This window comes from Trachurus trachurus (genome assembly GCF_905171665.1).
Source record: "Trachurus trachurus genome assembly, chromosome: 16".
Taxonomy (NCBI): Eukaryota; Metazoa; Chordata; class Actinopteri; order Carangiformes; family Carangidae; genus Trachurus; species Trachurus trachurus.
This window is the reverse complement of record NC_139902.1, coordinates 12982439-12994207: the sequence shown is the minus strand read 5'-3', so window position 1 is coordinate 12994207 and position 11769 is coordinate 12982439. Positions and strand designations below refer to the sequence as shown.

The 11769-nt window shown below is 43.1% G+C and overlaps 1 protein-coding gene across 1 annotated transcript; it reads right to left on the bottom strand.

Annotated features, from left to right (window-relative positions):
• Nucleotides 1-4590: 4590 nt before the first annotated feature.
• Nucleotides 4591-10039, bottom strand: ube2s (ubiquitin-conjugating enzyme E2S). Its single transcript, XM_083988831.1, has 4 exons — nucleotides 9863-10039; nucleotides 8295-8442; nucleotides 6762-6952; nucleotides 4591-6146 (listed from the first exon to the last, which is right to left on the bottom strand). The coding sequence occupies exons 1-4, from the start codon at nucleotides 9863-9865 to the stop codon at nucleotides 5778-5780; spliced, it is 711 nt and encodes a 236-aa protein (XP_083844957.1). The 5' UTR covers nucleotides 9866-10039; the 3' UTR covers nucleotides 4591-5777.
• Nucleotides 10040-11769: the final 1730 nt, after the last annotated feature.

Genomic DNA, 11769 nt, shown 5'->3' with positions numbered 1-11769 from the left:
TCCTTGACTCTAAAGCGTTCTGCTTGATTTCCAGAATTGTCTTGAGTTTTACATGTCGACGATCAAACCCGGACTGTGTTGGCTGAGCGTTGCACTGTAACACAAACAAGAGACATGGTTAGAAAGGAGCTCTGTGACCTCTTCCCCTCACTTATTTACACTTGGGGTGCACACACATTTTGAATACGTGTGCAAAGAAGATCGGGTCATTTTTTATTAATTGCATTATCTGTGTGTGTGTGTGTGTGTGTGTGTGTGTGTGTGTGTGTGTGTGTGTGCGTGTGTGTGTGTGTTAGTGTGCCTGTTTGGCTGCAGGAGGAACACGCTCCTGAAAAGCCAATGATGGAGAAAGGGAGAAAGAGAGCAGAGGGATAAATGCAGGGTAGGGATTTAAATGAGCAAAGAGATTGTGGCGAGCGGGAAGAGCCAGAGGTATAGATGCAGAGACGACCATGAGTGGGAGGGCGGTGTGTGGGTGGCACTGAATCAAGTACATTTCTCCCAGCACTTACCAATACAACATAGCACATCACACAAACAGCTCCACCAAACAGATCTGCAAACACAGTCCACGCCACACACACAAGAAGAAGAGTGCTAATCGAGACTGCAAATCAGCTCCTTTTAGAGCAGTTTGAGGGGAAGAATTTGAAACTGTACAAAGGCTTTTTTTTGTGTGCGTACATGTGTGTGTGCATATGGGGGACTATAGAAGGCATTCTTTAAACCTCCTTGTAGTCAGTCCCTGCCTCTCTTTTATTCCTCTTGCTCCCTCCTTCTCCTCTTTCTCCCTCGTTCTGCCTTTTCTCTCTTTCTCAGATTCTGTGCGTGGGTTGAGGCAGCTAACTCTCTCAGAATAGCACTGCAGCGCTGTCTGTGTGTGAGTGAAAGCGGCAGTGAAAGAGAAGGGAGGCAGAATCCAATCTACACCCGTTAACCAAAACCAGATTTCAAAGTCACATCTGCCTGTCTCTTGCCCGACGAGATGACACTGATGCCTTGCACTGTCATCTGCCAGAGCAAGCTCAACTTCCAATGCAAATTTTATTTTATTTATTTTATTTTATTTTAACTCCACTCACTTCATGAGGATTTTCTGGCCAGATATCCAAACCACTCACTCCTTCATAAACGTGCAATTAACAGCTGAATGCGGTTTCAAATTCACACCAAAAGGAAAATATTATTGATACCCCCCCCCCCCCCCCCCCTTCCCCAAAGCCCCTAAAGTCTAACCATTACATATTTCCAGTAGAAGCGATTCAACATGCAAAAGCAGCAGTCATTCCTGTCATGTAGGTACATCTCTCTATACTGTGCTGCTGAAGCAATGCAGTATAAGTGAGTGAGCGAGGATGGGAAGCAAAGGGTGAAGGGCACACATTGACAGCTGTGAAGATGCATCCCTGAGTTACATGGCCACTGGAGAGAGGACAAATGGTTCCAGCAGATTCCTGCAAAGCAAATTGCATGAGAGAGAGAAAGCAAGCAGCCCCCCCTGATTTTTTTCACTTTGGGTGCAGGTTGCCGTCAAGCCGTGCAGAGGCAGGGTATGCAACAATTTCAACAGGTGTTTGTTGGAAATGAAACAAAATGGCCTCTTTTTTTCCCCTTTAGCAAACCGCACTATAGTGTGAACGGGTGACTGCGAAAGAAACCAACCCGAATGGATGTTGATGCAAAAGACATTCAATTAGAGTGAAAGCAGCGGAACAGCGGTTTGCTTTGGTAAAATAGGAGCTGCGCAATGACTTTGCATCAGGCGAGTGGTTTGGACACGGACTCCTCAGACTGTAGTCCACCCTTTATTAGGTTACTAAGTTGCAACTTGCAGTGAACAAGCATGCGGGTTATGGACATGACTTGCATGTATCAGTAGGCTAAGAGTGCGTGGGTGTATCCGTGCCGGTGTGTCTATGTGCGTGCGAGAATGTGTAGCCTATGTGTGTGTGTGTGTGTGTGTGTGTGCGCGCGCGCGTGTGCGTAGTCCGGCTGGATGTATCTCTCTGTGTGTGTGTGTGTGTGTGTGTGTGTGTGTGTGTGTGTGTGTGTGTGTGTGTGTGTGTGTGTGTGTGTGTGTGTGTGTGTGTGTGTGTGTGTGTGTGTGTGATCAGAGGTCTTAATATCAGCATTTAAAATCATGTCGCATTTGACGAATAAAGTGTTGAAGTGATGAAAAACATGTCTGCCCGGCGTGAAGCCTGAGTGGAGATGTTTTTCTGTGGCGCAGCTTTCATCCAAATGTTTTGTCTGACAGCCTCCAGCACAACTGATGCGTCTAAACAAATGCCAAACTCATTTTTTCATACGCGCACAAACACGCAGTGAACGCATAAAACCAGCTTTGCCAGCATTTCGCTAATTGCCTTTGCATTAGTAAAAGGTGCATAATGTCGTGTCTTACCTGTGCGTTGCTCTGGGGTTTGATGCTGGAGAACAGCGCTCGGGAAAGAGCCTGCGCACTGTATCTCAGCGCATCTCGGCTGGCAGCATGTTATTGAAGCAGGAGATGATCAGGACAGCTTGAACTGTTGCTGGATCTGCCACCTGTCTGTTTTCTGTTCTTCTCTTTTAATAAATGTTCTTTTTAACAAGTGCTGCGGATCTCAATTGCTCTTGATGCGTCTCCATCCGGCTATTGGTAATCCATTATCACGGCAGAAAAGAGGGGGAAAAGCGCGAGCAGCAAGAGTGAGAGAGTGAGTGAGAAAGGGAGAGAGACACAGAGAGAGGGAGAGAGGGAGAGAGAGAGAGGGAGTCAGTGCCCAACGAGATGTTCTGAGATTTTCGGATGTGACAAGGCGATTCAACTACACATCGGAAAATTCCGTCTGCTGTAGGCTACTACGGCACAAGTTACAGTGTGAACTGTCCTGGTGATCCAGATGCGCAAAATCTCTAAAACGGGGAAAACTGGGAGAGGAAATCCCGCAAATCTTAACTTTTCTCCTTCTACAACTAACCGAGGCTGGTTCCCTTCATTTCCCCCCCAAACCAGATAGGTTCACACCGCCTGACTGCGACTGGCCTCACGGAGGTCCGTCGGTGGGGCAGCGCTGTGATTGGTCGCTCAGACTGGTACTGATGAGACTCTCAGCTCCGCGCTGCTGGTCATTAGGCCCATTCAACTGGTGGCGTTCATCTGTGTTCACCTGCGTTTCATTTCCATCAGTAACTGAATGAGCCGGGGAGGGCGGGGGGGCTCGCGTGCCACAAAGGGTCTGCAAGGGGGGATTTTAGCCTCTATTCCTTTCAAAATAAAATCTAAAAAGTAAAACAGTGGACTGAGAAGAGAAAAGCCTGTGAAATTACAGCCACCGGTAAATTCAACGCAAGATCGCCGAGATCCAAAGTGTGCGCGAGCGCGCGCGTGTTTTTTTTTTTTTTTTGTGAGAGAGAGAGAAAAAAGAGAGACACAGAGAGACACGGTTGCCACAGCAACTGTGTCATTATGTTGGTGGCAATTATGAAAGCGATGAAAACGGGGAGGGGGGGGGTGCAAAAGCTTTAACACTGGAGCGTGAGCGAAACTGTCAATTAGAGCCAGACCTACATTCATTGGCAATCCAGGCATTTCTTTTAAGTTTAAGGGGGCAGGAGGAGGGGAGTTTGGAGGAGGGGGGGGTTGGCTCCTGTTTGGCTTCAGTCCACTGTCACATTACAGTAACTGCATCCTCACGATCTTCTGCACATGAATTGATTTAGAGGCTTTTTTTTTTTACCAGTTAAAATTCGGGGCTGGTATTATTGTGCTACATACAAGAGCAATCTGTGATAACACATTAGGCCTGCAGGATGAATCACAATTAGCACCATTACACTGAATGTGACACAAGGAAACCAGCATGCCCCCCCCCCCTCCTTTACACCTGACCCAGAATACCCATCAACCCAAAGATACAGAATATTATTTAGAATCGCAAACTGTTTTTTTTTTTTTTAGGGTGACTTGAATTGAACAGCGGATACCAGGTGGAGGAGGTAAGCACTTCCAAAATGGGTCTTGAGGAAGGTGTAAAGGGCTCTGAGGAAGCCCAGGTGTCTAAGAAGGGCCTGATAATTACCTGCATGACAAGCTGCTATTTCTACTCAGGTGGGTGGGCTGCTGCATGTCTGCAGCAGAGGCCAGTGGAGCCCTTCATTAGATGGTCCGATGACGCTCTACCGGGTGCACTTTTCACTCACTGGTTTGCTGGGGTGGATGCAATTACTGGTTTCCTCATAATGGTTATTCCATCACTGCAGAACAGGAGACCACTATAAACAAAATGAAGCGCTATTATACGTAACTGAGCAGCAAAATCTTCATCTTAGTAGCCACTCTCCATGGTTACACCAATACACTCGCATTTAGCATTGCATAAGTTCAATTTCTATTTCTCACAAACAATTGTGCATGCAAAGCAACACCAAATAAAAGAGCAAATATGACTCATTTTTCCATTTCACTTCTCATATTTCAATGTTTTATTTATTTAAATAATTTAAAATGGACACAAAATATCCAGCCAACAGTCTGCACATTAACAGGAGTTTCAAAGGCACCTTTTCCATCCACATTAAGACAGCGCTTCAGTGTGTTTCCTTGGGAAATGTAGGCCCCGCGTGCATTTTAGAACAGAGAGAAAACGAGCCCAGGAAACCCTGCGAGTGCAACGGGTGGGGAGACAATTTCTATCAAACGTGGAGGTTTTTTTTTTCCTACTGATGTCTTCTCTGGTACCCACATGGCTGGTCGGAGAGCTGGGTATTTAAGAGCACATACTGCTTTGTAGGGAGGTAAGGGTAGTTTAAGCAAGTCACATCACTGTATGCTTAATACAGAGAATAGATTTTTTTTTCTTTCATTTATTTATTTATTTTTTAAATAAAAGTTGTCTGGCAACCTACCCTGTTCCCATACAGTCACTGATCTATGTCTTCACACACAACCACAAGACAGCTGAATATGGACATGTCAATTATAAACATCCTTTGAAAATACTGGACAGTGAAACAATTTTTGAGAAATTTAAAAAAGAAACTGAAGGGGGTGGAGACTATGAAGAACACAACAGACTTTCTACTCTGCTGTAAACTCTGGCCATACCTTTGAATTCAGTTCACAGTAATGAAAAGTACACTTTAAAAAGATGTTACTATTTCGTGGGTGACATAAACAACATTTCTCTCCCAATTGTGACTTCTTGCATAATGGCTAAGCAACTTCTACAATTGTTTTCCTTTGCGCTCAAATTGAAAACCTGACTTTTAATTAAAGCAACATCTTGGTGTAGACTCAAGAGTGAGCCCTGGCTGAGCAGTACACGGTACCATCACAGCAGAATTGACCAAGAAACCCTTCAGAAGGAGCTGCTATCAAGACTGAGGTTATGCTTCATTAAAGGACAGACAATAGAGGCCATGTTTTACACAGGGAAAAACCATTCTGTGTCATTCATTCTGAAGACGGCCCAGGGAAAAAATACAAATGATGGCATGATTTCCGTAGTTAAAGTGTTTTTGTTCATTTAAAAAGAGGGAAAAATAGTTTTCATCGTGTCGTGAAGGTATGGAAACAGTTAACAAACGTGATATGCCAGCTGGTGGCAAAGCAAACGGTAAGGTATGAGTACAAAGTGGGTAGTCTGGATTGGTGGTAGAAAGTCAGGAAAAAAAGGGAACAAAAACATTGTCAGCACACTTCAATATTTATATTTACACACTCTTCCGCGCACGCACACACACACACACGCACACACACACATTACAAACACACTGAAAATTTTGCTGAGGTATTAAAGTCGCCTCAATGCACGCTTTTTATCTGCTTTCTTTTTCCCTGCTACATTATTACTGCTACTACTACTGTTGCTATTGCTGGTGGTGGTACTGGCTCCACTAGCGCCGTTACCCAGAGCTGCAGGCACAGCTGCCGCGCTGGGTCCCGCTCTCTTCGTGGGGTCACCTGCGTGCTTCTTTGGCTGTGGGCCGTCGTTAGGGTCCTGAGGAGCCCCAGAGGTCCCGCCGGGCCCGCCCATGGCGTGGATCTCTGTGAGCAGACGAGCACGGGACTCATATTCTGCATAGTCCTCTAACAGCAAACGCCCGGCCTCTTCGTTCAAAGCAGACTCGGGGTTCGGATGGATGAGAAGACACTTGATAGTCTGCAGGGATATAAAGGAGAAGCAGATGTAACAAAAAAAAAAAGAAGATAGTAGAGGCAACAAATGGCGCTTTCCACTACACAGTCACGGCACGGCACGGCACGGCTCGGTAAAGGTGCTTTTCTATTACAGCTGAGTTCTCTAGTTCCTCCTCAGTGGGGTCGTCACAGGGCCGCATTGTCCTCTTTTTTCGATCCTCTCATCAGCTCCAAACTCATTCGTCTGCACCTCGATTACGGACCACAGCGTGGTTTTCCACACAGTAGTCATTTAACTGGGGTGAAGGAATAACAACAGTCTCGGTACAGATCAGTGGTCGCTGTTACCGCTGTGTTTTTTAAATTTCCGGGTTTGATTCTCATGTCGGACGTCGCGCTCGCAACTCTTCCAGTGACAACGCTCTGCCCAATCAATGGAAGGCAGTCGGCTGACATCACGTTTTAGTATCGCTTCGGCTCGCTTGGAACCAGGGCTGAGGCGGTACTAAAATAGCACCTGGTACCAGGTACTAGGGGCTAGTGGAAAAGCAAAAAAGCCGTGCCGTGCCGTACCGCGCTAGTGGAAAAGTGCCAAAAATCAATACTCAGAATAACAAACACTGATAGTTCATCTTACAAGTAAGACATGTCTGAGGCCGAGCTCTGCCTTCCAGTCCCTCTTCAACACGTTGACACAGATCTCTCCTTTGTGGCCCACGTTGGGGTGAAAAATCTTGGTCAGGAAATACCCCTTGGGTGGAACCGCAGGGAAGTCCTTCCCAAGGACCAAGCGCATTCGGAAAATGCCACCAGCAAATGGAGTTCCCTCTGTCAAAGCATAAAGAATTCATCACATGAACAGTATGTCCTCACTGTGCCAAACATGCTCCATAAAAAGAAAGAGGGTCACAGAGCGGCAACTGAGTCAACTAACAAAAACAGAAAAAATATTCCATGTCAGTCATATAGATCATGAGTTCAAACTCCTTGACTTAAACATTTTGGTTCTAATGAAATTTAAAACACACATTTTAATGAACACGTGACCTATTGAAAAGCGTGAATCCATTATCTGCAACAGCCAGTAGTATACAGTACACTGTCCTTGGACTGAGGACAGCAATATGACGACTCTGGCTGTATTTTGTTTGTAAATACCAGATACCAGTACAAACATCAGTGCACAATAAGTCAAACAAGTGGCAGGCCCTTCAAGGCCCACTTAATAATAACAAGAAATGAAAGCTCAAAGCGACAACATGCCATGGACTGGCTGTGTGGTACAAGTGGGTTACGTGTCTCGCATGATTAACGACACCCCATTAATAAAGTACAATACTGTAATAATAATTTCTAGGATCAGTGGAAAAGATAATATTGTGCTGTGAAAAACATAATGCACATCTTATGGTGGTTTTAGCCTGATGAGTAAAAGAATGATGCAAAAATCAAGTATTAAGTTTGAACAGCGGACCACCAACTAACTACCTCATCATAGTGGAGCAGACGGCACTGCGGCAGTCACATGTTTGCCGACATAAGAGAGGTTAACAGGCAAGAGTTGATATTACCTTAGGGTGGTAATATTAGTTTGGTCATCAAGTGAAATCTCCCTTCACTGCCGAGTATGGCAGTATGAAGCTGGTTAACTGAATGTGATGTGGTGGGGCAGCTGCAAGTATGACCACTGCTTACTGGGTCAGCCCATCCAGGTACATGAAACTTACTTGCTTTCAACTTCAGTTAATCTCACATTAGAACACCTCATTTCACTCTAACTACACTAAATTCAGTAGCAGAGGGGACTAGGGGGATCTTTGTACGCAGCCAGCTGGCTAGCATCTAGATAGCCTGAATGTGAAATGTGAAATGTTTAGGGAACATTGGTAAATTGCAACGTCTTACAATTATCTGCCAGAATGCACTTTATATGGCCTGTTCAAGCATCATGTGATTGTTACCGGATACTTTGCATGTCTGTATTAACATTTTAGTAATTCAATTCGGCCAAGGTCTCTATTGTTTTATGGATAATGAGATTTTGTGCAATACGCTGCCTCACGGTCAGATCCAAACCAATACAGAGATGATGTAAAACACACTGATGAAACACTCCCGAATCTTAAAAATGAAACATAAAGCAGAGGGCACATCTCTATGCAATCCTTACCTGGTCCTTCAATGGCTGTGTGCAGTTCAGTTATGTCTTCGTCACTGGGATAAATCTTGATACCCTCAGGCGGGTCTGCTGCTAAAGCTGAAACCTCTTTGTAGACCAAGCGAAGAACATGAGGGGGCAAATTCTCCACATTGGAGTTCTGGTGAGGAACATAAAGATGGTTTAGTCAACTCAGGTTATGCATATGTACAAAAGCAGACCTACTATATTTGCAGGAAAATCCAACCACTAGGACCATGCTCATAATGCTGGGAGAAATGGTCAAGCTGGGGATGAAAAAGGTAATGAAGTCCACTTTGACAGACAAAAAATGGTTAAATACTCCTTAATGTCTATAAACAATGGCTGTCATAGTTAACGAGATAACAATTCCTTTTCACACCATCATTTTTTTGAGTTTGATTAGAATCAGTTGCCAGAAATGAACCAGCTCGTAGCTACAAGCTAAACTGTCTCTGTCACAGTTATCACATAAGATGGCACCCTCATATTATTTGAGCATATATTGTAATGCCACATGCAGTGCTTTTGAGGGTTTCTGGATAGTATTTGTCATTATTTCTGGTTAATAACAAAGTTACATTTGAAAGCATATTTGTCCACCATTGAACACAATATTGCTTTAAGATACACTCTGACGAATAAAAATGTGCAATTAATTTGTGATTAATCATGATTACCTTAACTATGATCAAACTATGAATTGTGATTCAATGTTCTAGTCGATTGGCATCCTTACTAGAAGCTCAAGTATTGATAATGGCCTGTAACAACTTTATTTAGTTAAAACAAGTCCTTTAACAAACCATTTGTTGATTTTTTTAAACACACGTGTATACACCATGCCAGCAAGTAGCCAGCTGTAAAACAATGAATACTGGTTTCAGTATTATGATAATCAACAGCATTGTGCGATTACCAGTTTACTCTACTACATTCAAATAAACCCATGTGACCACTCAAAATGATATGAAAAATATGTATCAAATACACTGATTAAATACCAAAAATCAATGATTAGATCCATTCAGCACAAGGTACAGGCCCAGTCAGCCTGAGACCCTCTCTCTCTCTCTGATTCTGTTCATTACATTTTCATAATGATACAAACTTTCACCTCTCTGACGCCGGTTCTTACAACCCGCACGTATCCTCAAATAAGTCGGACAAATTTAACTTAACTCGGTTACTGTGGTCTTCTCTGGCTTTGACACGACCACAAAAGCCGGTTAACATCGCTGTAACTGTGAGGTAAATGTAACGTCTATCCAAATGTAACTTTACGTTAGCTTTAGCGTTACTAGCCTAGCCTCGATCAGATAACGTGAATGTTAAAGATGTCCGGTGTTTATTTGAAACTAGTGATACAGTCATTGTTGTATTAAATTCAGTTGTTAGATTGAGAAAATATAGAGACGGGCTGTTCGTTAACGCCAGAGACTCCAGCAAATAGACACAATCCAAATTAAAATCTCGACGGCTGACGACGGATAAACATCGTATGAAGCTAGCCGCTACCGCCGCTAGCCGTTAGCAGTGAGTTCGCCTGTGCGACTTACCATCTTTAAAATGAGTTCTGCTAAGGTGTCGGCTGCCTGGCAACTGTCAGGTAAGAAGAGAGCTTTCCGTTAATGTTGGAGGATAAAAACTATCTTTTGATGACAACTTATCCTGGTCTCACTGGCTGCTCTTCTTTTCTTCTTTTCGTTGACACAGGAACAAAAATACGATCCCCAGTTTAACCTAGCGCAACTGACCAATGGGCATCTTAGATACATGAGACGTCAGAGGATTTGAGCCAATCACGATGCACTGTTGAGGCTGCATCACATTCGAAAGCCCCGTCAGCCAAACAGAGTTGAAACGGAGACTGATACTGTTCACTCATTGGTCCGTTTAAAAAACTCACACCCCCATGAGCAGCACAATGAAACACAGTGAAGATTTTTTCAAAAATCCTCATTAAAATGTCAAAGTATGTGATCAGTAGATTCAGTGTTGTTGGGAGCACTGAGACAAAGAAAGTCTGAAAAATTCTGCTTTACAGATCCTGAAAGTATGTAAAGTTTAAACAAACATCATAAAATGTAATTTGGTGTAAAAAGAAACATATTCAATACAGAAAAACTGTCCCTTGTATGTCAAATGGTCATATTATTTTCATTAACGTGTGCGCAGCATTTTGCTTTTGTTAGTTCGAACAGAATTGAACTATTTTATGTAAGGGTGCAGCTAATGGCTATTATGAATTAATTTCCTGTATGTCAGGATTTTTCAATCAACTCATGGTTTCAGTTCTACTGATAAAAAGTGGCAAAACCTGCAGGATATTTTATTGTTCAACAACCTGCTTATTCAACTCAAACGTCACCACAGAAATGCTTTAAAATGTGCAACTCTGCAGTATGACCTAACCACTTTATTATTTTTTACTTTACTTTATTTTGGCGTCAAATCACACTCACTACACAACAAAATAGGTCAAGGTGACACCCATGATGTACAAAACATCCACAAAAGACTGCAGTTATTCAGATTTCTGTGTTCTGGCTATTTCTGTAGATATCTGCATTTGTCACAACTACTCAGGGGCAGGCACTAACTAATATAAAGCACAGACATGATACTTCACAGCCAAAGAGAGCAGATAAACAGATTTAAAAAAAATCAGTGCTTTACAATCTCACAAAGTGAAAATGCTCTGTGGAAGTGCTATCGCCTACAAATAGGCTAAGGAGTATCAATATTTCCACCTGGATTATAGAATTTTAAGATTATAAGTGCCATAACATTTAGCAAATCAATCTCAGTAACTTGTCGTGTAACTGCAAAATGAATGGCTTCACTCCAGCTGGTAACTATTCTAAAAGCCTTAGCCCTTTTAACTTTTTTTTAAACTGTCACTGTCCGAGAAAGAAAAATACAAATTCACATAGAATATGTATTTCCAAGATTACTGACCAGGCAAAGTGTATTTGTTACACACTAATGTAATCTTCTCATCCAAAAACATCTCACATAGAGGCCAATTTACAATAAGATGCTTATCCCCCCCCCCCCCCCCCCCCCCCCAATTGTGATATGTACCATGTAACCACAGCATCAGGGCTTAGTAACAATTTTGCATGTTATAGCTACTCAGCCATGGAAGGTAACTAATTAGGTACAGGTACTGTACCTTGGGCACAGGGCTCCCGACTAATTTTTTTTTTTCACTAGAAGCACAGTGGCCCCTAACTAAAAATTTTAGGACTTGCAAAGCAAATTTCCTTTTCATTCATGATCCTCACACACATTGGCCCGCCACCTGTAATGACAGATTCCAGATTCTTTGAGTCGCCCCTTCCTCGTTTCACCAGTGTTTAAAAAAGAAAGAAGAAAACATGCAAATTCACTGGTTGCACATGTGCAGAACAATTTTGTCTCACATTTTAGGGGCAAAAGTATGGAGCCCTGCTTGGGCACC

Coding starts and splice junctions, on each gene's coding strand:
- ube2s (XM_083988831.1), bottom strand. Junction 6,953..8,294: donor CACAGCCATTGAAGGACCAG/GTAAGGATTGCA, acceptor ATGCTTTGACAG/AGGGAACTCCATTTGCTGGT. Junction 6,147..6,761: donor GCCTCAGACATGTCTTACTT/GTAAGATGAACT, acceptor ATATCCCTGCAG/ACTATCAAGTGTCTTCTCAT.